We start from the raw sequence: 25,954 nt of genomic DNA, 5'->3' as shown, positions 1-25,954 counted from the left end.
TGTGCTGACTCTTTGTCTCTCTGCCCCCACCCCCCGCCGTTTCACCCCTGCCACACAGGCCTCCTTGTCCTGAAGGAATCGGGCCTGCTCCTCCTCAAGGCCTCTGAGCTCCCTGTGCTTGAGAGACCCTCCCCCACACTCTGCCCGCGCCTCCCAGCTTCCCTTAGCCACGGCCAGATGAACAGCATGGCATTGGAGAGCCTTCCCTGACCGAGGCGGGTGGGGGGGTAGGGGTGCCGAAATCTGAAGCCTGGCTCGGGGGGGCCAGAGATACCCCGTCTTAAAGACCCTGGGATTTCATTTTCAGGCTGCAGAGGCGTCTGGGGTGTGGCAGGGCTTGGTTTGTGCTACCAGGTTCTCTGTGACAGGTGGTTGGTGGCCGCAAGGGCAGAGGTGGGTACTGACAATGGGGCGGTCAGGGAAGCCCCCGTGGCAGGCTGCGTGTGGGGGAAGGAGCGGAGAAGCCGGTGGTGCTGACGGGGGCCTCCAACAGGCTGAGCCCCTGGGGCAGGGGACAGGATTCGCCCCTGCCCCAGGTGGGGTTGGATGGCATGTGGAGGCAGGAAGCTGCCCTCCCCCTGGCAGTGGCTTGTGGGAAAGGCCTGCCAGTGACTTCCTGCCCTGACCTAGCAGGGAAAAGGAAGCGTCCTCAGGATGTACGGTGGGGTGGGTGGGGGACCGTGCCCCCCACCCACCCACCCCACTGTAAAGAAGGAGCTGGGAAGGGGCAGGTAGCTGTGGTTCCCCCCAAAGCCTGCCATTCAGCTTAGGGTGCACCCTCTATGCGAACCACAGACACTGGCCATCTCCCGGCCTGCACCTCCTGTTGGCAAGTGGGGAGACTGAGGCTGGGGAGGAGCCACCCGAGCCACCCACAGAGGTTCCCTGCCCCCTGCTGGCCTCTGCTGGCCTCCATGGGAAGCGGCAGCCTCACCCCACCAGGCATCAAACTGCCTCTGCGGAAATCACTCCATTCCAAATTCCGTGTGTGGAGGCCTGGCTCGCTCTGCTCTCCCAAACAGAGAGGAAAACGAGCCCCTTACAGTGGGGGCAGCCTCCATCTCCTCAAGCACCCTGCCCGCCCCACCTGCCGGGAGCCAGAGAGCTGCAGCACCACACCCCCGGCCCAACCAGGCCCATCCTGACTCTTGGTCAGCAAGTGGCTCCTTCACAAGGGACCAAGGGACGAAGTTCTTCCGGCGGTGGGACAGCGCACCTACAGCGCTTCTCACAAAAGCCCCACCCCCCCAACCCCCGCCTTAAGAGGCGCGGGTCGGAAGCACCTGGCGGGGCCGGAACGTTGCTTCTGGACGCACTGAAGGCAGACGTTGCCCGCCCTGCACAGGTGGCATCTCCAGCCCGTGCTAAGCTTTCCCCTCCCCACGTGCGGGCGGCCACACCCTTCCAGCCTGGCAGTGACCCTGGGGACCGAGACCTGGCTCTGACGTCCAGGTGAAATCCCTGCCTGCAGCACTTGAACGCGGGCGGGTGGAGGTGGTGACGCGGTGGGAGCCGAGCCTCCCCTAGCATCCCTTCAGGGCGCCCTGGGGGCCAGTGACCGCCTTGGGGCGCCTCTGCGGGAGCGCGAAGATCCCAACGGGGGCTGCTGTGCGCGGGCCCGATGCCCCCGGGAGAAAAGCGCCCCGGAGGGGCGGGATGAGTCGGTTTAGACGGGGGCTCTGGGGCACGTCACTTCGACGCCTGGCGAGATGGGGGCGACCGAGGAGGCCGCCCGCGGCGGGGCAGAGCTCCAGGAACCCGCGCGGGTCGCGGCGGCGGGCGCAGCGCAGCGCGGCGCCTTTAAGCGGGGGCGGTGCGGGCGGGGGGCGGAGCCAGAGCGGAGCCGGTCCCGGACGCCCGAGGCCCCGCCCCGCGCGGGCGATGCCGAGCGGCGCGGCGGGCGGCGGGGCCGGCGGGGCGCGCAGAGGAGCGGGCCGCGGCGCGAAGGCGGCCGGAGCGCGGCCCCGCCATGGGCTTCCTGCACCAGCTGCAGCTGCTGCTCTGGAAGAACGTGACGCTGAAGCGCCGGAGCCCGGTGAGCGACCCCGCGCGCCTCCCGGCCTGCCCCGAGCGAGAGGGCGCGCGCACCGGGGCCGGCGGCGCGCTTTCCGCGCGCACGTGCGGCCGGGCGCGCGCAGACCCCGGGCGGGCGCCGGGGGCGGCGGGCCCGAGACCCCTTCCCGCCGGACCCCGCCCGCCCTGGCGGGCTCCGGCCTCCGGCCTCTGGGGAGGGGGCTCGGCCGTGCCCAGCCCGCGGCCCGCGCCCGCTGACATTCGCGGTGCTCGGCTGAGTCACGGGATGGGCGCCCTGCGCGGCGCGCTCTTGGGGTCTAGCTGCGCGAGTAGGGGGGCGAGCGGTCCCAGGACCCTGGGGTCGCGGGAGGCCCTGGTTCCCGGGACAGAGGACAGTCATGGGGGGACTCTGTCCAGCCCAGAGGCTCCTTGGCTTCTGGGCCCAGCCCCCCTGGAGTCCCTGCAGGGACCCTGCCCCTTCCCTCCCTGCACCACCCCTCTGCCCTTGGGCAGACACCTCTCTTCCTCCTCCTCCTCCTCCTCCTCCTCCTCCTCCTCCTCCTCCTCCTCCTCCTCCTCCTCCTCTTTTTCACCCTTCCCGAAAGTCCCTTAGCCCGTGCTCCTGCCTTCTCACCAATGGGAATGTCCTTGCTGTGGCAGCATCGGCCAGCCTGCAGCCCTGCACCCTTTTGTCCTTTGGGGCAGTCCTCCCTGAGGCCAATCCGCCTTCTGGTCTCCCCAGCCCCAGCTTCCTTTGGGAGCCGGATCCTGCTATTTGGAGATATGACCTCCAAGCACCCCAGCTGTCCGCCCGTGCCTGGGGCGGCCAGGGGCCTGAGGGTACAGGACACAGCAGCTGTCAGGGGCAGAGGCCCTGGTGAGGATCCAGCCTGGGGCAGAATGGGTACCATCACGCCGGCCCTCACCGCTCTTGCCCCGGGAAGGGCAGGGCCATCTCTTGTTGTCCTGCCCAGCCGACAGCAGCACATGCACCAGAGAGGCCTGGGCAGCTCCGGTTTCTGAATGGGCCCTGGGGATTTTCCACAGTGAGGCCCAGAGCAGGCTGGGGTCCAGAGTGGGGGCCCGAGGAGGAGGCATCCCCTTGCCCACCTGGGGCCCAAGAGGCTCCTTTCCCACCTGACTCTGAGCCCAGTGGGGCTGATGAGCCTCTGCATGGGTGCCTCCTTGAGAAGGGCTCTGGAGTGCATAATGAGAAGCCCAGGGCTGCAGGCAGGGTGGGGTGGCCATCATCACCATGGCTGGCAGGAGTGCCTTGGGCACCTGAGCCTGGCAGGGAGCCGGGGTTGAGTACACTCCCTGCCCACGTGCCTGGGGCTGGCTGGCACCGGGTCCCATGGGTCAGGCCTGCAGCCTCTGGTGCACCTTCCCCTGCTTCAGATTTGGGGTTACTGGGGGCACCAGGGCAGGGCTCAGGGGAGGAAAGGAGACTGGGATGTGGGCATTAGCATTATCCCCAGGGTTCTCAGCAGGAAGGGCCCCCAGGGTCTGGGAACAGAGCCTAGAATGATGGTCCCTGCATCCACTGGAGACCTCAAGGCTCAGGGAAGGGAGCAGTGGCTTGTGAGGCACCTGGCAAGCAGGTGGGAGGTGCCTTCTGCCAGGTACCCGGGAGTGGCCCCCACCTGCTAGGTTGGGCCTTCCCTAGAGTCTTCCTGTACCCTGCCCAGCGGCACCACCAGGGACTGGTTGGGCCACATGGAGGTCCTCGGCCTGAGGCCACAGCAAATCAGAAATTCCTCCTCCAGGGTGGCTAAGGCCTTGCTGGGCTCGTGCCGTGGGGCTGGGGAAGGGGCTGGCCAAGTGCCTAGCCCACTCCTCCTGGCTCCCCACTTTCCTGGGGAGGTCTTGGGCTTTGGAGTTGGACCTGCGGGCTTGGCCAATAGAGGTTCTGCTCTGCGTTGTATGCGCTTCTCTGGGGGAGGGCTTGGTTTGGAGGGAAGGGACGAAGGCCCTCTGTGCCCTGCTCTTTCACTCTTCCCATCTCTGTGCCTTGGTTTCTCCATCTGAGTGTCGCCTATCCCCTCTTAGCTGGGACAGGTCTGCCCTGCTGTAGGGACTGCTGTAGCCTCACCCCTGGGGTCAGGGTCAGGCCGCTCCGTTCAGGTCTCCTCTGTACTCCCCTTGACACAGAAGGAGGTGGCTCAGGCCCAGAGTGGGCACCCAGGCCCCGGCAACACCACGGGGGCACCCGGCTAGTCTCAAGGGACTGGGGTTTAACCACCTTGCCGGCCGCTGGTGGGGTGCCCAGGTGGGGTGCCCAGGTGGGGCGCCCAGGTGGGGCGCCCAGGTGGGGCCTAACCTGCACTGCCTGCCTGTAACCAGATGCCCCTCTGGCCGCCCGCCCGCCCGCCAAGCAGGCCTCCCTCCTCCCAGCAGCTCCTGCGCGGCTGTTGCTATAGCAATGAGGAGGTAGCCGCGGCCTGTTGCTGCAGTTACGTGGTGGAGGTGCCCGGTGGCAGGGCGGGTGTGGGTGGGGCTGGCACCACGGCCGCGACCCCGCGCTCCTGCGTCGCCACCTGCATGCAGCCACCCTCACTCTGTGCCCGTCCCCAGCCCCGTGGCTGCCCGCGGTGCCTCTCCAGCTAGCCCTGGGAGGGGGTGGAGGCTGGCACGGGCTGGGGCGAGTGTGGGGTGCAGACACACAGTGGGGTGTTCCAGGCCACAGAGCACGATTGTCAGAGTGCGATAAACAGGAGCAGCTGGTCCACCCCAGGGGACCGGGAGCCTGGGCCCTGGGCCAGGCGGAACCGCCACCGGGGTGGGGGCTCTGAAGCTGCTTCGGGGGCAGGGGGCGAAGAGGAAGGAAACCTGGAGCCTCTGAGAAGAGCCAGTGGAGGTCGGGGTGTGTCTTTGGGCTGAGCAGGGGGCTCCCCCTCAGGGCAGCTGGCCTGAGGTCCCGTCTCTCCACCTTCCCTCCCTGAGCCGGGAGAGGTGGGGGTGGTCACGGGAGGCCTGGGTCCCTGGGGCTGCTGGCATTTGTCTCCCACACAGAGCAGTTCCATCAGGGCTCACCTTGGCGCCCAGGCGGGGGTGGCCGGGGCAGTCCCAGGAATACTGAACAGGGGTGCTGGGGAGGGCAGGCAGGGCTGCTGAGCGCCCCCCACTGCCGTGAACCACGTTGGGGGTGGGGGGAGGGGAAGGGGCCAGGGCGGAAGAAGGTACCTGTGCCTCAGGGACTCAGGGCTGTCAGACCTCTGACCAGGTTTCTCTGGGGGCTCAGGACCCGGGGCTAGAGCCATGCCTCCTCCTGTCCAGGCTTTGGGGTGTGATGACGGGTGTCACAGCCAGGAGGACTCACCCTGGGGGACTGTGGGAGCTGAGATGGGGCCCACGACCACCTCCAAGATCCTAGCCTGGGGAAGGGGAAGCTGAGCTGGGCAGATGCACGGGTCAGAGTAGACCACAAGCTGGCTGTTTTGTCTCTCCTGGCAAGTCAGTGTGGCAAACAGGACCCGGGCCAGGGGGCGGGAGACCTGGTTGACCTGGGCCAGACAACACTCGCAGTTGTGCCCTTCGAGAAGGCCCTTGAAGGAAGGGGGTGGGGCTGCAGACTCTGTTGGCCCCCAAGGGCCTGCGTTGACCTTTTGTGGCCTCTGTGGGAATATGTGGGGCCCACGCTGGCTCTGCCTACCAGGAAGACATCTGTCTGGGGAGCGGGGGGCTCAGGCCTGTCCCGTCCAGCCCCCGGCAGGTGGCGTGGGAGGCCAGGCTGCCGGGCAGGTACCTTACTCAACCTCCCTTTCCAGTGGGTCTTGGCCTTTGAGATCTTCATCCCTCTGGTCCTCTTTTTCATCCTGCTGGGGCTTCGGCAGAAGAAACCGACCATCTCCGTGAAGGAAGGTGAGTGTCCTTGGGGGGGGGGGGGTGCCCAGGGCACAGCTGGGGGGTCAGGGTGGGGCAGGCGGTCCTCACCGCATCACACATGCCTGTCCTGTGTGCACGCGGCCACACACGTGTCCCAGCTGCCACGCTCCCCCGCGCGGTCCCTGGCCGCGCCTCCTGGCTGGGCTAGGGGCCCGGGGCGGCCGCGGCGGCCATCCCTCACGGTTCTCCTCTGTTCTGTTTTACCCGTCCCCCGCATGGTCTCTTGTCCTCCTCCTGGGCCTGCATGCAGTCTGTAAGTGAGGCCTTCCTGGTGCAGCCTAAGCGTGCCCCAACCCCGCTTGCATTAACAGCCTTTCCGGGCCTGTCTGCGTCCTGCAAAAACCCCTCTCCGCCGTCAGGGACAGCTGGAGCACTGGGGGACGGTGGGCGGTGGGTGCTGAGTGTGCCTGGGCCACGGTGGCTCCCGGGCCCAGCTTCTGGGGGTTTCCATCTCCCTGTGGGGTCACCCGGCCCTGCTTTGCAGGCCCGGGGCCAGGTCACCTGGCTGCTCCCCCAGCAGACCCCCTGTGGGTTCCTGCGTTCTCTCTGCTAACCAGCTGGCCAGAGAGGTCAGAGGTCACTTCCCGGTGGGGGGGCCCCACGTGCTCCCCTGGGCTGTGGCACCCGTGCCACACCTGAATTCTTGGGGAAGGCGTCAGGGCACTTTGGCCTTGGCTGGCTAAGGGAAGAAGGACACCCTGGGAGTCGGGGGCAGGGATGGCGAGATACCCTTTGACCTCTGACCTGCTGGGGTCCTTTGCACCAGAGCTCTTGGCCCTCTGTCCCCTGTCTGCTGCCTGAAGCTGCTTTTCCTCTCTGACTTTCTCTAAATTTCTTTATTCGGCTTCATCTCCCTTCCCTTTCTTGACTCCTTCCCCGTCTCCTGTCCTTCTGTCTCCACCCCTCGGGTCCTCTCACCTGCCCTGACCGCCAACCCCCCCCAGCTTTCTACACGGCAGCGCCGCTCACCTCTGCGGGCATCCTGCCCGTCATGCAGTCTCTGTGCCCGGATGGCCAGCGAGACGAGTTTGGCTTCCTGCAGTACGCCAACTCCACGTGAGTGCCCCCCACCCCGCCCTCCGGGAGCCCACCCCCCTGCAGAGGCCAGTGGGTGACCTCGGATGGTGGTGCAGGGTCACTCAGCTTCTGGAGCGCCTCAACCGCGTGGTGGAGGAGGGCAACCTGTTCGACCCGGCGCGGCCCAGCCTGGGCTCGGAGCTCGAGGCCCTGCGCCAGCACCTGGAGACCCTCCGCTCGGGCCCGGACGCCTGGGAGAGCCTCCCGGACAGACCTGCAGGTACACACCGGGCCCTGGGCGGGCTGGGCTGGGCTGTGCCTGTGCGGCGGGGCGGGGGTGGAGGTTGTTGAGACCTGAGCTCTGGTGTCAGCTGGGTTCAAACCCCGGCTTGGTCGCTTCTGACCGTGGGCTCGCGGCTGGGCCTCCGTCTGAACCGTCACTCCGAGTTCCCGGGGCAGACGTGCTCGGGTGGTCCCGGCCGAGCTGACCGCCACAGTGGCCGAGCCCGGTGCGGGGAGCTTGGCGCTGAATCTGTTCTGGGTGCCTAGACCCTGGGCCCAGCTGGCCCTCAGCGCCATCCTTCTGCCTGTCCAGTGCCCTCCTTCTCTCTGGGCTCGGTGGCCAGGGACCCACGGGAGCTCTGGCGTTTCCTGATGCAGAATCTGTCGCTGCCTAACAGCACGGCCCAGGCCCTCCTGGCTGCCCGGGTGGACCTGCCTGAGGTGAGGTGGGGCAGGCGGCCTCTGTGAGCGCGTGTCTGCTCCTGGGTAGCTGCCAGCCCTGGGCACTGCGTTCCACCCTCCTCCCCTGCTTGTAGGAATGGAGGGCACGGGGGGGCGGTGGGGGGGATGCGGGGCTCTGAGGCAGCCCCGGGGCCAGGCTCTGGAACCTCCTGGCCTGAGCCATGCCCCCTTTACACCCCAGGTCTATCACCTGCTGTTTGGCCCTTCGCCTGCCCTAGATGTGGGGTCAGGACTCCCCAGGGGTCAGGAGCCCTGGAACAACCCCCTATTCCGGATGGAGGTGAGAGGGCCTCTTAGTGGGATGGGGGTGTGCTGCCTGCTTCTGCCAGAGCGGGTGAAAAAATGGGCCCCCTTGATAATTCCGAGCTTATCCTGGGAGGTGAGGGAGGTCTCTGGGAGTCTGGCTGGCATGGAGAGGGGGAAGGCAGGACAGTGATGTGTGTCCATCCCTCCTACTCCCCCCACCCCCCGCCCCGTCACAGAACCTGGGCTGTCTCAGACTTGACACAGTGGTTGGCGCAGGGGGCGACCCGAGGCCTTCTTGGGTTAGGGCCTTGGTTTCCTCTGGGCTGAGGCTCCCGCCCAGCGGTTCCCCGTGCCTCGCCCCCAGGAGATGCTGCTGACGCCTGCCCTCCTGGAGGAACTCACGTGTGCTCGGGGATCCAGGGAGCTAGGTCGGATCCTCACCGTGTCCCAGGGTCAGCAGAGGGCGCTGCGGGGCTACCGGGATGCCGTCTGCAATGGGCAGGCTGCAGCCCGCGCCCAGCGCTTTTCTGGGCTGGCTGCTGAGCTCCATAACCAGCTGGATGTGGCCAGGATCGCACAGCAGGTGAGGTCCTGCCTGCCAGCTGGCCCACAGGTCCACTGTGCTGGGGCTTCTCGGTGTCCTAGGGACTCCCGGGCCCAAGGCTGTCAGTGGGGCGTGCCCGTGGGTGGGTGTCCCGCGCTCCCCCAGTGACACCATGCCTCGTGTCCCCTGCCTCACCCCGTGGCCTCACCCCAGTGTGCTTCCTAGCCCCTCGCCAATGCTCACCTTCTCTCTGGATGCCGACCCTCCCGCATCCTCTCATCCCAGCCTGTGCCCTCCCTGACCCACCTCCAGATCGGCCCCCAGCCCCTGCTCCTCCTAGGCCTGCATTTCCCCACATGCTCATTTCTCCTCAGCTGGGCCTGGACACCCCCAACGGCTCGGCTCCCCAGCAGCAGCCACCACCCCCACAGCGGCTGCAGGCGCTGCTGGAGGACCTGCTGGACGCCCAGAAAGTTCTGCAGGATGTGGACGTCCTCTCAGCTCTGGCCCTGCTGCTGCCCCAGGGTGCCTGCGCCCGTCGCCCTCCGGGGTCCCCAGCCAGCGGCCCCGGCAGGATGGCCAACGGCACGGGGGCGGCGGCGGCGGTGGGCACGGGCTCCAACTCCACAGCGGAGGAGGGAGCTCCGTCCGCTGCGGCTCCTGCCTCCTCCGACGCGCTGCAGGGCCAATGCTCTGCCTTCGTGCAGCTCTGGGCCGGCCTGCAGCCCATCCTGTGCGGCAACAACCGGTAGGTGGGCGGCAGGGAGACAGGGGTGGGGGTCGGATCCCAGGCCTGGCTCTGACCCCCGCCCATCTTGACACCGGGGCACCCGGCTCTGTGTCCCGGCCCCATGCCCCACCCCTTCCGATGCACCCCTTCCACGCTGAGGTCCCGCCCCCGTCTGTTCTTGAGGCCCCACCTCCACCCCCACCCCCCTCCCTCCCGGATCCAGACCCCGGGCTCCGCCCCTCATGCCCCGCCCCCACCCTAGCACCATCGAGCCCGAGGCACTGCGGCGGGGCAACATGAGCTCCCTGGGCTTCACCAGCAAGGAGCAGCGGAACTTGGGCCTCCTCGTGCACCTTATGACCAGCAATCCCAAGATCTTGTACGCGCCAGCGGGCTCCGAGGCCGACCGCGTCATTCTCAAGGTTGGCAAGTCTGGCGTGCCGTGTGCTTGAGCTGCACGTGTCTCTGGGGCAGGAGCTGAAGGAGCTGGGCACCGGGTTCTGCAGGCCCGGGACCCCTGTGCCGAGTGGGGTTGGTGGAATTGGCATGGGAGGGGCGCAGCCGGGCGCTTGAGCACTGACTCGGCTCTGCGGGGGGAGGGGGAGAACCCACAGGGGGCGTTTAGGGTGCAGAGGCCCTTGGGGGCCAGGCATGGCCAGGGCCCGCAGTGCTGGTTTGGACAGAGGAGAGGCTGCACGTGAGGATCTCTGCAGCACCCAGTGGGTGACGATTGGGTGGGGTAGCTAGGCGGTATGGGACCAGCTGAGGGCAAGGTGTCGGTGGCCAATCCAGGGGGAGTCCTGTCTGGGAGAAGTAGAAGCTAGGGCTGGAAATGGCCCCGGAAAGGGGGGGAGTCTGTGGAGGGGTCTTTAGGATGACCGGGGGCAGGGAGGCAAGGGCCAGGTGTCAGGACCCTGGAAGGGACACGTGGAGAAGGGTCCGACAGAGGAGGCAGGAAGGCACAGCTGGCGACGTAGGGGAACCCCGAAGCCATGTTGCCCCAGGAGCCAGAGCACAGCCTGTTTCGTGGGGTCACTGCGGAAAGGTTGGGGAGGGGAGGGTTTCGAGCTTTAGGTGGCAGTGTGGCCAGAGCAACACTGGTTTGGGGGAGGACTGGCCTAGGGGGAGACAAAGGAGTGGAGGTCCCCCCTTGCCGGCTGGGGTCCGCCCTGAGCCCCATGACCCGTGCCCTCACCCTCTGCAGGCCAACGAGACCTTTGCCCTTGTAGGCAACGTGACTCACTACGCCCAAGTGTGGCTCAACATCTCTGCCGAGATCCGCAGCTTCCTGGAGGAGGGCAGGCTGCAGCAACACCTCCACTGGCTGCAGCAGGTGGCGGGGGTCCCGGTGGGGGGTGGGCTGCAGAAGGCGGCGAGGGTGCTGGGCGGGGCTGGGCTGCAGAAGGCGGCGGGCGTGCTAGGCCGGGGTGGGGTGGGCGGAGCCCCCGGTGTCAGCCCCGCCCCCCTGAGCCAGGCTTCCACCCCCAGTACGTGGCGGACTTGCGGCTGCACCCCGAGGCATTGAACCTGTCGCTGGAGGAGCTCCCGCCTGCCCTGCGCCAGGACAATTTTTCGCTGCCCAACGGCTCCGCGCTCCTGCAGCAGCTAGACACCATTGACAACGCGGCCTGCGGCTGGATCCAGTTCATGTCCAAGGTGGGGTGCGTGGCCCCTCGGGCTCCGCCGGGGCGGGGGGCCGGCTCCAACAATGCCCCTCCCCTCAGGTGAGTGTGGACATCTTCAAGGGTTTTCCCGACGAGGAGAGCATCGTCAACTATACTCTCAACCAGGCCTACCAGGACAATGTCACCGTGTTCGCCAGTGAGCTGGTCCCCCTCGGGCGGGTCCCTAACTCCTGTTCTTCCTCCTGCCCCCTCCTCCAGCCCTAGCCTCGCGTCTCTCCATCACAGCCCTCCTGTCCGCTGTACCTGCCCCTGTGCCCCTTTTCCTTCTTCAGCCTTGCCCCACCTCGGTCCCCCTCCTCCCTAGCCCTGCCCTACAACTCCCCTATCTTTTCCCAGCCCCGCCCCTCACCCCCTGGCACTGCCCCAGACCCTGTACCTGCTTCACGCCCCGCCCCCAGCCCAGCCCTGCCCCTGCAACAGGTACCTTCCCAGCTCCCCGGCCCCACCTTTTCCCTGGACCTGCCCCTCGTGGCCCAGTGGTGCTCTGGCTAGACAGTCCCCTTCGTGTCCCCGCCCCTTCCTCCCTTCACACCTTCACCCTGCGGCCAGCCTGGGCTCTGCCCCTCCACCTGCCCCTCGTCCTGTCTCCAGGCGTGATCTTCCAGACCCGCAAGGACGGCTCCCTGCCACCCCACGTGCACTACAAGATCCGCCAAAACTCCAGCTTCACTGAGAAAACCAACGAGATCCGCCGGGCCTACTGGCGGCCGGGGCCCAACACAGGCGGCCGCTTCTACTTTCTGTACGGCTTCGTCTGGATCCAGGGTGAGGGCCGCTCCTGGGGCAGCCGGGGTAGGGCCTGGCCACCCCCCCTGCCGTGGCTGACCTCTCCCACCTGCAGACATGATGGAGCGTGCCATCATCAACACCTTCGTGGGGCACGACGTGGTGGAGCCTGGCAACTATGTGCAGATGTTCCCCTACCCCTGCTACACGCGAGACGAGTGAGTGTGTGTTGGGGGGGGCCGGGGGCTGGGGCTCAGGCTGAGCCCCTCCCCTCACGCCCCGGCCCCGACCCCCCCAGCTTCCTGTTTGTCATCGAGCACATGATGCCGCTCTGCATGGTGATCTCCTGGGTCTACTCAGTGGCCATGACCATCCAGCACATCGTAGCAGAGAAGGAGCACCGGCTGAAGGAGGTGGGGGGCGGGGGGGTGGGGGGGTGGAGGGGGGAGGGGGGGAGGGGGGAGGGGGCAAGGATAGAGGCAGGGGGACCGGTGAAGGTGGAGGGGAGACCGTGGGCACCTCTCCTTCCCTGGGCCTGGCTGGTAGGGCAGAGACCCGTCATTCCTTCGTGGCACCCCATCCCAAGGCCTCCTGCCTGCATCCCCCCCCCTCCCCCGGCCACCTGCCCACAGGTGATGAAGACAATGGGCCTGAACAACGCCGTGCACTGGGTGGCCTGGTTCATCACGGGCTTTGTGCAGCTCTCCATCTCTGTGACGGCCCTCACGGCCATCCTCAAGTATGGCCAGGTTCTCATGCACAGTCACGTGCTTATCATCTGGCTCTTCCTGGCGGTCTACGCTGTGGCCACCATCATGTTTTGGTGAGCACCGTGGGGCTGGCAGGGGGCTGGCAGGGAGCCTTGCTGGGCCCTGGCAGAGTGCCTCTTGCGTCCACCCAGAAAACGCAGAAACACCCCTTCTGGAGCTCCTCTGTCCCCCGGGAGGTTGCGCCAGGAGGGCTTTGGGCTGTGCCCTAAGGGTCGGGTGTGGCTGATGGCCGTGGCCCCACCCACCCTAGCTTCCTGGTGTCTGTGCTGTACTCCAAGGCCAAGCTGGCCTCGGCCTGCGGTGGCATCATCTACTTCCTGAGCTACGTGCCCTACATGTACGTGGCGATCCGCGAGGAGGTGGCCCACGATAAGATTACCGCCTTTGAGAAGTGCATCGCGGTGAGGATCAGGGATGGCTGGGGGTGGGGCGGGGCCCATCCTCCTTCCCCCGCTGACACCACTGTGCCCTCAGTCCCTGATGTCCACCACAGCCTTCGGCCTGGGCTCCAAGTACTTTGCCCTGTACGAGGTGGCAGGTGTGGGCATCCAGTGGCACACGTTCAGTCAGTCGCCTGTGGAAGGTGATGACTTCAACCTGCTCCTGGCCGTCACCATGTTGATGGTGGACGCGGCCGTCTACGGGGTGCTCACGTGGTACATCGAGGCGGTGCACCCAGGTACCAGCTGACCCTCTGCAGGGGGAAAGGAGAGGGTGTGTGGCTCCCTAGAGGGTGCACATGGCCTGGGGCGGACCTGACACCAGGCCCTGGGTCAGCCTGCCTTCTGCACCACCCCCCCAACCCCTAGGCATGTACGGGCTACCCCGGCCCTGGTACTTCCCACTGCAGAAGTCCTACTGGCTCGGCAGCGGGCGCACAGAGGCGTGGGAGTGGAGCTGGCCATGGGCTCGCGCCCCCCGGCTCAGCGTCATGGAGGAGGACCAGGCCTGTGCCATGGAGAGCCGGCGCTTGGGTGAGGCGGGCACCCAGGGGGCGGCTGGGGCAGTCACTGGGGTTGGGGGACCCCGGGGCGTCCTCAGCTGACCCGCGGCCCTCGTGCAGAGGAGACGCGGGGCATGGAGGAGGAGCCCACCCACCTGCCGCTGGTGGTCTGTGTGGACAAGCTCACCAAGGTCTACAAGAACGATAAGAAGCTGGCCTTAAACAGGTTGAGCCTGAACCTCTACGAGAACCAGGTGGTGTCCTTCCTGGGACACAACGGGGCTGGCAAGACAACGACCATGTGAGTGTCAGTGCAGGGGGTGGGTCCTCACCAGGTGGGCAGCAGGGTGGGGCTCCCGGCAGGAGGTGGGGGTCGTGACCCTGCCCACCCGCCCAGGTCCATCCTCACGGGCTTGTTCCCGCCGACCTCGGGTTCGGCCACCATCTACGGGCACGACATCCGCACGGAGATGGACGAGATCCGCAAGAACCTGGGCATGTGTCCGCAGCACAACGTGCTCTTTGACCGGCTCACGGTGGAGGAGCATCTCTGGTTCTACTCGAGGCTCAAGAGCAGGGCCCAGGAGGAGATCCGCAAGGAGATGGACAAGTGGGTGGGGTGGGGGCGGGGCTCCGGGGCGGCCCCGGGGCGGTGGCGGGAGCCCGCGCGCGCCCCTACGTGCGCGCGCGCCCCTACATGCGCCGCCCTGCCCGCAGAATGATCGAAGATTTGGAGCTGTCCAACAAGCGGCACTCGCTGGTGCAGACGCTGTCGGGCGGCATGAAGCGCAAGCTCTCCGTGGCCATCGCCTTCGTGGGCGGCTCCCGCGCCATCATCCTGGACGAGCCCACCGCCGGCGTGGACCCCTACGCACGCCGAGCCATCTGGGACCTCATCCTGAAGTACAAGCCGGGTGAGCGGAGCGTGGGGTGGGTACAGGCGGCCCCGGCCGGCCCCACCCAGCCCAGCACCCTGAGCCTGGTCCCTCACCCCCCTCCAGGCCGCACCATCCTGCTGTCCACCCACCACATGGACGAGGCCGACCTGCTGGGGGACCGCATAGCCATCATCTCCCACGGGAAACTCAAGTGCTGCGGCTCCCCGCTCTTCCTCAAGGGCGCCTATGGGGACGGTTACCGCCTTACTCTGGTCAAGCGGCCTGCTGAGCCTGGGGACCCCCAAGGTCTGTGCTGAGACTGCCTGAGCCGGCCTGGGGCCCTCCTCTCCCAGGACCCCCTTTCCAAGACCAGTGAGCTCGAGGGGCGGGCCCTCAAGGCTTACCTTAGTGAGCCTGGGGTGCCTGGTCCCTCTCCTCGGTCCTCCTCTTGACCTGGCTGGGCTCCCCCGTAGAGAATCCCCCTCCCCCAGCCCCCCACCCCCCTGGTGAAGCTCTTCTCCATTCCCCACCCCTCCTAGAGCCAGGGCTGACGTCCAGCCCCCCAGGCCGCACCCAGCTGAGCAGCTGCTCAGAGCCCCAGGTCTCCCAGTTCATCCGCAAGCACGTGGCCTCCTGCCTGCTAGTCTCCGACACGAGCACAGAGCTCTCCTACATCCTGCCTAGTGAGGCCGCCAAGAAGGGGGCTTTTGAGCGCCTCTTCCAGGTATGGGGTGGAGTGAGTTGCGGGGCGGGGCGGGGTGTGGAGGGGGCGGGGTCGTGGTGGTGGTGGTGGTGGTGGTGGTGGTGGTGGTGGTGGTGGTGGTGGTGGTGGAGTGGGCTCCAGGGTGGGGTGTGGAGGGGGCGGGGTCCTGGTGGTGGTGGAGTGGGCTCCAGGGCGGGGCGCGGGAGGGGCGGTCCCTGCCGCATCGGGTCACGCACAGCCCTTTCCCAGCATCTGGAGCGCAGTCTGGACACTCTGCACTTGAGTAGCTTCGGGCTGATGGACACGACGCTGGAGGAGGTGTTCCTCAAGGTGTCAGAGGAGGACCAGTCTCTGGAGAACAGTGAGGCAGGTGGGAGCCCCGCTCCACCCCACCTGACCTTGGACCCGCAGCTGTCTGCCCACTCTAGCCTGGTCTCTGGGGACCGAGGATTCTGGGTGGGAACAAGGTGCCAGGGTTCCCTGCCAGGCCGGCTCTGGGGCTGAGGAGCCTGGGTCGGTGGGTGGCCATGGGAATTGGGGCGCCCCAGGGTGAGGTGGGGTGAGGGTCTTGGTGGGTGAGCACGGGGACTCGGGGTGGCACGCTGGTCTGAGTCCCCCTTGTCCCCTCCCTGGCCCCTGTGCTGTGGCAGATGTGAAGGAGTCCAGGAAGGATGTGCTCCCAGTGGCGGAGGGCCCGTCGGGGGAGGTGCACGTTGGCGATCTGGCCCGGAGCACAGAGCTGGCCCAGTCACAGGTGTCACTGCAGTCTGCGTCCTCGGTAGGCTCTACCCGTGGAGACGAGGGGGCCACCTACGCAGACGTCTACGGCGACTACCGACCCCTCTTCGACAACGCGCAGGACCCCGACAACGTCAGCCTGCAAGGTGGGGGGTGCGGCTGGCTGGGGCTGGTAGGGTCCCCGGAGGGTGGCGTCGGGCCGCCTGCTCAGCCCCCCTCCCTGTGCAGAGGCTGAGGCGGAGGCCCTCTCGAGGGTCGGCCAGGGCAGCCGCAAGCTGGAGGGCTGGTGGCTGAAGGTGCGCCAGTTCCACGGACTCTTGGTGAAGCGTTTCCACTGTGCTCGCCGCAACTCCAAGGCCCTGTCTTCCCAGATCCTGCTCCCCGCCTTCTTCGTCTGCGTGGCCATGACCGTGGCCCTCTCCGTCCCTGAGATTGGTATGGCCGTTGGGTCAGGCAGCGTGCTGGGGGGACCAGAGCCCCACTGCAGTGGGGCTGTGGCTCTTCCCCCTTCCTGGACCGCCCGCTCTGGGCCTGGCGGGCACACTTGGGGGCTTACTGGGGACTCGGGCCTCCTCAGGGCCAGGCCCCCAAGCTCCAACCCCGTGGGTATTGGGAAGAGGGGACTGAGGCCTGGGGGCCACCAGCAGGCAGTCAGAACCTGCTCAGGTTTCCTCGTGCATCCTGCCAGGTGACCTGCCCCCTCTGGTCCTGTCACCCTCCCAGTACCACAACTACACCCAGCCCCGTGGCAACTTCATCCCCTATGCCAACGAGGAGCGCCAGGAGGACCGGTGAGGCCATCTGCTGGGCAGCTGTGGTGGACAGGGGCCGGGTGAGGGAGGGGAAGGTGGGCGGGCACTCTTCCCCCCCCCACCACCGCCCAGGCTAGGCTCACACCGCGGGTTTCCACAGATTGCGACTGTCGCCGGATGCCAGCCCCCAGCAGCTTGTGAGCACGTTCCGGCTGCCGTCGGGCGTGGGCGCCACCTGCGTGCTGAAGTCTCCGGCCAATGGCTCGCTGGGGCCCACGCTGAATCTGACCAGTGGCGAGTCACGGCTGCTGGCCGCGAGGTTCTTCGACAGCATGTGCCTGGAGTCCTTCACGCAGGGGCTGCCGCTGTCCAACTTCGTGCCGCCCCCACCCTCACCTGCTCCATCCGACTCCCCTGTGTCCCCAGAGGAGGACCCCCTGCAGGCCTGGAACGCTTCCCTGCCACCCACCTCTGGGCCAGGTATGGGCCCGCCAGGCTGCCGGGGGGCGTGGGACGGCATGGACCTAAGCTGACTGCCGGCTGTACCCGCAGACAACTGGACGTCAGCACCCTCCCTACCGCGCCTGGTGCGGGAGCCTATCCGCTGTACCTGCTCTGCGCAGGGCACCGGCTTCTCCTGCCCGGGGGGTGTGGGTGGGCGCCCGCCCCAGATGCGGGTGGTCACAGGAGACATCCTGACCGACATCACCGGCCACAACGTCTCCGAGTACCTGCTCTTCACCTCTGACCGCTTCCGGCTGCACCGGTGAGTCAGGTGGGGGTTCGTGCCAACTGTGGGCGAGGGGGCAGACCACCCACTGCACGCCTGGCCTCACGCCGCTCGACCCACCTGCCCAGGTATGGGGCCATCACCTTTGGCAACGTCCAGAAGTCCATCCCAGCCTCGTTTGGTGCCCGGGCCCCAGTCATGGTGCGGAAGATTGCGGTGCGCAGGGCAGCCCAGGTGAGCGGCACGGCCCCGGGCCCTGCAGCGTCCAGCTGTGGCCGGCATGCTGCAGGGACCCACGGTGCTCTAAGGGTGTTTCTGCATCCCTCCCAGGTTTTCTACAACAACAAGGGTTATCACAGCATGCCCACCTACCTCAACAGCCTCAATAACGCTATTCTGCGTGCCAACCTGCCCAGGAGCAAGGGCAACCCGGCAGCCTATGGTGAGCCTGGGTGGGCTGGGCTGGGGGCCGGGCAGGGTGGGCGTGGAGCAGGTCCCTGAGGCTGCCCTCCCCTGTCTGCAGGCATCACCGTCACCAACCACCCCATGAACAAGACAAGTGCCAGCCTCTCCCTGGATTACCTGTATGTATGCGGGCGGGTGGGGGGGACGGGGTGCGGGTGCGGGGCAGGGCTGATGGCTGCCTTGCCCCCAGGCTGCAGGGCACAGATGTGGTCATCGCCATCTTCATCATCGTGGCCATGTCCTTCGTGCCAGCCAGCTTCGTGGTCTTCCTGGTGGCTGAGAAGTCTACCAAAGCCAAGCACCTACAGTTTGTCAGTGGCTGCAACCCCGTCATCTACTGGCTGGCCAACTACGTGTGGGACATGGTGTGCTCCTCCTGCATGGCTGAGGGGGGTTCCCTCTACCCCTAGACCCCTGCCGTCCCTTCCCCCTGTCTCCTGCCAGGCCCACTGGTTCTGGCCCCAGCACCCCCCCAGCCCCACTCCTGCACCCCTCACCCCTGCTCCTGGGCCCTCACCTGCCACTCTTGCTCTGGTAGCTTAACTACCTGGTCCCAGCCACCTGCTGCGTCATCATCCTGTTCGTGTTCGACTTACCGGCCTACACGTCACCCACCAACTTCCCCGCCGTGCTCTCTCTCTTCCTGCTGTATGGGTAAGGGGGAGTGGGCCGGGAGGAGGGCCTGGGGTGGGGGCGGGCTCCCCGTGACCGCCTCCTGCCCGCCTGCCCGCAGGTGGTCTATCACCCCCATCATGTACCCGGCCTCCTTCTGGTTCGAGGTGCCCAGCTCCGCCTACGTGTTTCTCATCGTCATCAACCTCTTCATTGGCATCACGGCCACCGTGGCTACTTTCCTGCTGCAGCTCTTTGAGCACGACAAGGTGGGGCAGCGGGGTGGCCGGGCGTGGTGGGCAGCAGGCCCGAGGCTGTGCCCGTGACCCCCCGTCACCCTCCAGGACTTGAAGGTTGTCAACAGTTACCTGAAAAGCTGCTTTCTCATCTTCCCCAACTACAACCTGGGCCACGGGCTCATGGAAATGGCGTATAACGAATACATCAACGAGTACTACGCCAAGATTGGTGAGCGGGGTGGGTGGGCGTGCGGAGGGGGGTCCGGCCCGGCCCGGAGATTGAGGGTTCAGGCGTGAAGGACATGGCTGCCGGGGGCGCAGGCACAGGCCCTGAGCCGGCTGCCCCACAGGCCAGTTTGACAAGATGAAGTCTCCATTCGAGTGGGACATCGTCACCAGGGGGCTTGTGGCCATGACGGTCGAAGGCTTCGTGGGCTTCTTCCTCACCATCATGTGCCAGTACAACTTCCTGCGGCAGCCACAGTGAGTGGGGGAGTGCAGGGAGATGTGGGGGCCAGTGGCCGGCCGGGCACTGCCCGTCTCCCTGCCGTGGCCACAGAAAGGTGGGGAGCACTGGGTGATGACTCCGCCACCCTGTCCCCACAGGCGAATGCCAGTGTCTACCAAACCTGTGGAGGATGATGTGGATGTGGCCAGCGAGCGGCAGCGAGTGCTGCGGGGGGACGCTGACAATGACATGGTCAAGATTGAGAACCTGACCAAGGTGGGCCCTGGGCTTGTGAGATAGAGGCCAGGTTGGGCGGGGCCCAGGTGGGAGGCGGGGCCCAGGTGGGAGGCGGGGCCCAGGTGGGGTGTGTTTCCGAGCAGGGGCGGGGCCCGGGGTGGGGGGGAGGTTTCCAGACAGGGGTGGGGCCCAGGTGGGTCATATTTGCAGGCAGGGGCGGGGCCCAGACAGAGGGCGGAGCCCATGTGGGGGCCATGTTTCCAGACAGGGGCAGGGCCCCGGTGGGGCACGTTTGCAGGCAGGGCGGGGCCCAGGTGTGTAGGCGGGGCCCAGGTAGGGGTGTGCTTGCAGGCAGGGGCGGGCCCAGGCAGAGGGTGGGGCCTAGGTGGGTCATATTTGCAGGCAGGGGCGGAGCCCAGGGGGTGGTGTGGTTCAGGGGCCGGCCAGCCCGACTGGCAGCCCCGATGGGTGGGCTGACCCTTCCCTTCCACCAGGTGTACAAGTCCCGGAAGATAGGCCGCATCCTGGCTGTGGATCGCCTGTGCCTCGGCGTGCGTCCTGGCGAGTGCTTTGGCCTCCTGGGCGTGAACGGCGCGGGCAAGACCAGCACTTTCAAGATGCTGACGGGTGACGAGAGCACGACAGGGGGCGAGGCCTTTGTCAACGGGCACAGGTGCGGGCGGGCGGGCGGGCGCCTGGGCGGGTGGGGTGACTGCGGCCGCCGGCGCTGATGGCACTGTGTCCCCAGTGTGCTCAAGGAGCTGCTCCAGGTACAGCAGAGTCTGGGGTACTGCCCGCAATTCGACGCCCTGTTCGACGAGCTCACAGCCCGGGAGCACCTGCAGCTGTACACGCGGCTCCGTGGCATTCCCTGGAAGGACGAGGCCCGGGTGAGGGTCGCCCAAGGGGGGCGGGGCGTGGGCGTGGCGGGCAAGAGGGGCGGGCCCTGACGCCAGTCCTCGCCCCCAGGTGGTGAAGTGGGCCCTGGAGAAGCTGGAGCTGAGCAAGTACGCCGACAAGCCGGCCGGCACCTACAGCGGGGGCAACAAACGCAAGCTGTCCACAGCCATTGCGCTCATCGGGTACCCGGCCTTCATCTTCCTGGTGAGCCGGGGCGGGAGGCGGCCGGCCGGGCCAGGCGGGGTGGACGCGCCGCAGCCGCTGAGCCTGGCGCCGCCCGCCCCCAGGATGAGCCCACCACTGGCATGGACCCCAAGGCCCGGCGCTTCCTCTGGAACCTCATCCTCGACCTCATCAAGACGGGGCGCTCGGTGGTGCTGACGTCGCACAGGTGCGCCCCCACCCCGGCGCGCCCCGCCCCCACCCGCGCGCCCCGCCCCCACCCCGCGCGCCCCGCCCCAGCCCCTGCGTCTCCGCCCCGCAGCATGGAGGAGTGCGAAGCGCTGTGCACGCGCCTCGCCATCATGGTGAACGGGCGCCTGCGCTGTCTGGGCAGCATCCAGCACCTGAAGAACCGGTGAGCCGAGCCGAGGGTGCCGGCGGCGGGGGGGGGGGGGGGGGGGCGCCGGGGGGGGACGGGGGGCTCGGGGCTCGGGGCCACAGGCCTGTCCCGCAGGTTCGGAGACGGATACATGATCACCGTGAGGACGAAGAGCAGCCAGAACGTGAAGGACGTGGTGCGGTTCTTCAACCGCAACTTCCCGGAGGCTGTGCTCAAGGTGGGCGGGGCCCCAGGGGCGGGGCGGGGCCCCAGGGGCGGGGCGGGGCGGGGCCCCAGGGGCGCCCAGCCGCCTCTGACCTCCCTGCGTCCCCAGGAGCGTCACCACACGAAGGTGCAGTACCAGTTGCAGTCCGAGCACATCTCCCTGGCTCAGGTGTTCAGCAAGATGGAGCAGGTGGCGGGCGTGCTGGGCATCGAGGACTACTCGGTCAGCCAGACCACCCTGGACAACGTGAGTGCCCCAGCTCGGCGCATCGGGCCTGCCTGGGCTGCACCCCGCTCACCCACCCACGCACCCCGCCCGCCAGGTATTTGTGAACTTCGCCAAGAAGCAGAGCGACAACCTGGAGCAGCAGGAGACAGAGCCCCCCTCGGCTCTGCGGTCTCCCCTGGGCCGCCTGCTCAGCCTGTTCCGGGCCCGGCCCGCCCCCACCGAGCTGCGGGCACTCGTGGCTGACGAGCCCGAGGACCTGGACACAGAGGACGAGGGCCTCATCAGCTTCGAGGAGGAGCGGGTGAGCCCGGCCTGTAAGGTCAGGGCAGCCAGGCTGGCCAGAGGGCTCAGGCTCTGCATAAGGAGAGGGCTTGGAGAGGAGTGGCCCCGGGGACTCCTGCCGCCCTGAGGGATCCGTCGGATGCTCAGGACTAGGGTGGACACAGGAGGCTCCGGGCACAGGTGGAAACAGACTGGTTGTAGACCCCGAGACACGTTGGAAACCTTGAGGGATTCCAGACACGGGCAGAGCAGAGGTGGGGTAGGGGGGAGCAGAGCCTGGGGACACAGGAGCCACCAGACTTGGCCACTGAGGGAGAACTCACGGGAGACAGAGGTGGGGGATCCAGTCCCAGGCCCGCGGGTGCGTGGGGTAGCGGACACCTCCCCCAGCGCGGCTCACCTGTCGTCTACCTACCAGGCCCAGCTGTCCTTCAACACGGACACACTCTGCTGACCGTCAGGCGCTGGCTCAAGGACGCGCAGTGGGGACAGAAGTCAGGCGGTGGCCGAGGCCCCACCCTGTGCCCCCCAGTGCCCGCCACGAGGCCCTGGAGTGGGGGCCCCCTCCAGCCCCTCACCTGTCCTCAGCACTGCCTGAGGCCACTGCGCTGCCCTCCCCTGATTGTGCCAAAGGTTGGCCTGGCCCTGGGCCGCACACACCCTCACCCTGCTCTGCCTTAAAGCCTTGGGGTCTGGCCGGCCCCTAGCCTCTGCCCCCGTCCAGCTCTGCCCACCACCCCCAGGGCCACCAGGTGCCACCAGACCCTGTTGGCCGGGCCTGGCTCCTGAACGGGCCTTTCTCTGACACCCGAGACTGATGGGCCGGCCTGGGGCTGAGGATGGGGACTGGGTTAGGTCCCGCCCCCGGCCCTTATTTATTTTGCTCTAGGAAGAGGCCCCCTCATCCTGCTCTCATCTGGGGAGGCCCCCACCTGAGGGAAGCCATGGGCATGGGCCAGGGAGGGCTGCCTCAAGGGGGTGGGCCGGGCAGCAGGAACGGAGAAGCTGCCCCGCTGGCCAGACGAGCAGCCGGATCCCCTCCCCACCCCTGCCCCCTGCCATTGCTCTCTCCCACCCAGCTTGGCCCCCTGCACACCCACCTGCCCGGGAGCCAGACCTGTACATAGCGCACAGATGTTTGTTTTAAATAAATGAACAAAAAAACCAGCGCCAGCCTGCGTGTGTGGAGTGGGGCGTTGGGGTGAAGATGGGCCCGGTTGATGCTGGTATGGCCCCTGCCCCACAGGGGCATCTGCAGCGTCCCGGAGCGGTGGGCCCAGCGTGAGGGGAAGGTGGCTGGGTCAGCCTGGGGGGAGGGTGGGGGGGGAGGGCCCTCATCCCTGTAAATAGCTGTTGCTACAGATGGGGAGACTGAGGCGGGGGCTGTCCATCACCCCCCTCCCCTGCCCCGCCTACATAGCCCAGACTGCCTGCCCGGAGGCAGGTCCTGAATGGGCTGCTCTGAGCCACGGTTGCCCGCCCTTCGGGCCTGTGCTCCCTGAGGCCTAGACCCTGGGCCCCGTGCCCACTCAGGGCCCATGGGCAGTGTGCGCTGGGCTGTGTCCCTCTCACCCAGGATGTGGGAGGGCTCTCAGGAGGAGGTGGTCTCTGGGCTGAGAGGGGCGTCCCGGTGGAGCGTGTGCAAAGGTTGGGGCCAGTGTGGGGACTCCCAGGGACTGCAGGGCTCGGTGGCAGTAGAGCCTGGAGACAGTGGGGCCACAAGGAAGGATCCCAGAGCCCGCACCGCTCAAGCTTGGCCGTGGTCAGTCTCCCATCAGAGACCCCTTCTAGGGGGCTGGAAGGGACACAGAAGGTTCCGCGGGAGGACGGAGGGCCATGGGAACAGCTTGTCTCCCAAAACTTTTTACCCCAGGGGGTGGCTGCAAAATGTCAGGTTTCTAACGATTTCATCTTTTCTGCATTTATTAGCTGGCATTTTGCTTAAAGATTTCCACTTTTAGAAACATATCACTGTGGATTCACGGCTTTTTAAAAAATCACCATGTTACCGTCATTGCTATCCTCTAAATTTTTTCGAGTTCACTTATTTTGAAAGAGTCACACAGGAGAGGGACAGAAGGAGAGAGAGAGGGAGAGAGAGACTCCCAAGCAGGCTCTATGCTGTGAGCACAGAGCCCGGCAACAGAGCTCGAACATCATGACTAGAGCCAAACTCAAGAGTCGGACACTCAACCGACTGAGCCACCCAGGTGCCCCACTAATATTTTAAATGACATAGTATTTACTGTTTTAGCCATTTATCAGTGTACAATTCTATTGCCATCTTTTTTATGCTCAAACTGCCCCAGATGTGGCCGGTGGGAACCCCTTCGTGGTGGCTTCTATGTCCTTTTGACTTGCCCTGGACATTTTTTGGAACACTTTTCTGTTACAATTTCCAGGCCTGCTTATTACCTCCCTGACCCATGTCTGGATTCAGCAATTTTCCAAGGAGCCCCATTTCTTTGGGGGGAAATGGGTTTTGGAACCCCCATCTGGACTCTGGCTGTGCCCACTGCTCCTTGGCTCTCTCAGGGGGCAGAGCTCCTGCTCAGATCCCAGTGCCCCCCAGTCCTCCCCCCCTCCATAGTGTCCCTGACAAGTCTGTTAAAATGTCACCAGGAAGGGCCCACAGGGCTCAGGAGAGAAATGTTTCTAATGTGTCACGTCCTGGGACTGTGGGCCAAGAACCGTCCCCAGGAAGGAAGAGAAGGACGTGAAAAGACAAGGACAGCAGGCCCCCGGGCCCCTCCAGGGGCTGCTCTGTGGATGTGGCCGGGCACTGTCAAGGAGGTTTATTCAATGCCCAGTAGGTCATGGGTCAGTTAGGGTTGGTGACCGTGAGCTTCTGGTCTCATTTATTTAAAAACATTTACTAGGAAATCATGGTAGAAAATGCAAAAGTCAGAGGACATCCTCGTGGCTTTTTCCGAAAGCTCAGGGCACAGACTCGGAGTGACTGCTATGCAGTGCTTTTCAGTTTGCGGGGCTCTTCTCTCACTGGTCTTTGCTAGAGCCGTGGATCACGCTGGAAGCCACAGAGATCTATCCCCCCACAGTCTGGAGGCCGGAAGTCCAAGATCACCGTGCGGGCAGGGCTGGCTCCTTCTGCGGCTGTGGGCGAGGGTCTGGCCCCAGCTCCCCGGAGCCGCCCCCCAGCTGCCGGTGGTTTTCCACAAGGCTCCGTGTTCCTCGGCTTGGAGATGCACGGCCCTGCCCTCTGCCTCCACCTTCGTTCGTGTGGCGCCCCGTCCATGTGGGTCTGTGTCCAAATCTCCCCCGTGCACAAGGACAGTCGTATTGCGGTAGGACCCCCCCCCCCCCCCCGATGACCTTATTTCACTTTGATCTCTGCAAAAAGTCTGTCTCCTAGTCAGGTCACATTCTGAGGTGCTGGGGGCTAGGACTGCCACCGTGACCCGGGGCCAGTACAGCCGTAAAACCACCCAACCTCCGCCCCCCCCCCCCCCCCCCCGCCCCGTCCTCTGTGAGCAAACCAGACTCTCCCACGGAAAGGCTTGCATCAGGGGGACGGCCCAGATCTGTCTACACGTCCCTCGTGTGTACCAGGACACCTATGGGCTGATGCCCCATTTTGCCGGCCGACAGGGCGTCCGGAGCAACGCCGAGAACATGGTTACGGCGTTTCTGCTCACCGCAGCCGCGGATGTGTGCTTCTTCACAGCAGCGTGAAGTTTCACGCCTCCCACTTCCCGCTGGGGTGCGTGTGTTTCCTTGTTCCTGCACCGCCAGGTCCTTCGTCCAGCTCACCGTTTGTCCTACGGACGTGTGAGGGTATTTTCACAGGCGCGGAAATCCGCACGGGACATCTGGCGAACGGGTGCAGGTGTGGGGGGCCTTTGTGCGGCATCGAGGCAGGAAGTGAGCAGGCCCAGCCCTGCCCCCACCCCCACCACGCGGAGGAGCAGCTGAAACGCCGGTGCTTGGACTGGAAGTCCAGCCCCGGCGGGGAGCCAGGGCCCAACCCCAGTGCCAGGCCCGCACCCGGGCTGCGTCCGGGGGTCCTGGACGGCGTGGGGTCCCAGAAGGGGCCGGCCGGCTGGAGGCCCTGGGGGAGGAGGCCATGGGGGCGCCGGCCACCCTGACGGGGCGGTGCAGGTCGGGGGGGGGGGGGGTGGCTGTATGCACAACGTCCCCTAGTTTTTCTGTTCCAGCCAAGGGCGGGGCGGGCGGCAGCACGGGTCAGGAGGTTGCGGCTTCCAACCCTTCTCCTGGTGCTTCTTTTTAAAGATTGAGAAGGAAAGAAGCCTGCGTGGAACCGATTGCGAAGGGCAGGGGTGCGGGGTTGGCGGAGAAGAGCTACCTGAGCGGGCGGGCAGCGGTTCTGGAATGTGGGCGGGCCTGGGGGCGGGGCTCTGCCAGACGGAGCACAGTGGTGTCCCTGGCGTCCCTTCCAAGGAGGAGGCTTAACGCTCTGGTAACGCCCTGGTAGGCAGCTAGGGAAACTGAGGCTGGGGCCAGGCTGTTCATTTCTCCTCCCCACCCCCCGGCTTTCTGGGCTGGGGACCCCCGACAGATAACGGGGTGTGCACTGCAGGGCTGGGGGGTCGGTGGCAGATCCCGATCTAGAGCTGCCTTCTCCCCAGGCTGGCACCCTTCTCTCCCCGCCTCCACATCCACCATTCTCCGCCCCCATCCCACACCCACCCTG

General features: G+C 66.4%; 1 protein-coding gene across 3 annotated transcripts; it reads left to right on the top strand.

Moving 5' to 3' along the window:
• Positions 1–1,927: 1,927 nt before the first annotated feature.
• ABCA2 (ATP binding cassette subfamily A member 2) lies at positions 1,928–22,449 on the top strand. Of its 3 annotated transcripts, XM_042913005.1 has the most exons (49): positions 1,928–2,035; positions 5,781–5,874; positions 6,149–6,151; positions 6,843–6,954; positions 7,032–7,195; positions 7,511–7,638; positions 7,841–7,939; positions 8,270–8,488; positions 8,824–9,197; positions 9,442–9,601; positions 10,384–10,512; positions 10,668–10,835; positions 10,904–11,000; positions 11,456–11,629; positions 11,706–11,808; positions 11,889–12,003; positions 12,223–12,413; positions 12,611–12,761; positions 12,835–13,039; positions 13,170–13,334; positions 13,424–13,604; positions 13,701–13,913; positions 14,021–14,217; positions 14,305–14,487; positions 14,721–14,905; positions 15,134–15,254; positions 15,535–15,768; positions 15,851–16,057; positions 16,311–16,413; positions 16,535–16,854; positions 16,927–17,140; positions 17,233–17,338; positions 17,435–17,546; positions 17,628–17,688; positions 17,760–17,934; positions 18,108–18,223; positions 18,303–18,450; positions 18,526–18,649; positions 18,771–18,903; positions 19,027–19,144; positions 19,600–19,778; positions 19,854–19,995; positions 20,075–20,209; positions 20,293–20,396; positions 20,490–20,582; positions 20,682–20,784; positions 20,881–21,018; positions 21,095–21,301; positions 21,701–22,449. In XM_042913005.1, exons 1-49 carry the CDS (start codon positions 1,970–1,972, stop codon positions 21,734–21,736), a joined length of 7,305 nt encoding a protein of 2,434 aa, XP_042768939.1. In that variant the 5' UTR covers positions 1,928–1,969; the 3' UTR covers positions 21,737–22,449. The 3 variants fall into 3 exon arrangements, with proteins under 3 accessions (XP_042768939.1, XP_042768940.1, XP_042768941.1); XM_042913006.1 differs by lacking the exon at positions 6,149–6,151; XM_042913007.1 differs by lacking the exons at positions 1,928–2,035; positions 5,781–5,874; positions 6,149–6,151; ... (3 more) ...; positions 7,841–7,939; positions 8,270–8,488 and having other exon boundaries at positions 9,049–9,197; positions 10,409–10,512.
• The last annotated feature ends 3,505 nt before the right edge of the window (positions 22,450–25,954 follow it).

This window comes from Panthera leo, chromosome D4 (assembly GCF_018350215.1).
Source record: "Panthera leo isolate Ple1 chromosome D4, P.leo_Ple1_pat1.1, whole genome shotgun sequence".
Classification (NCBI taxonomy): Eukaryota; Metazoa; Chordata; class Mammalia; order Carnivora; family Felidae; genus Panthera; species Panthera leo.
This window is presented reverse-complemented; position numbering and strand designations above follow the sequence as displayed.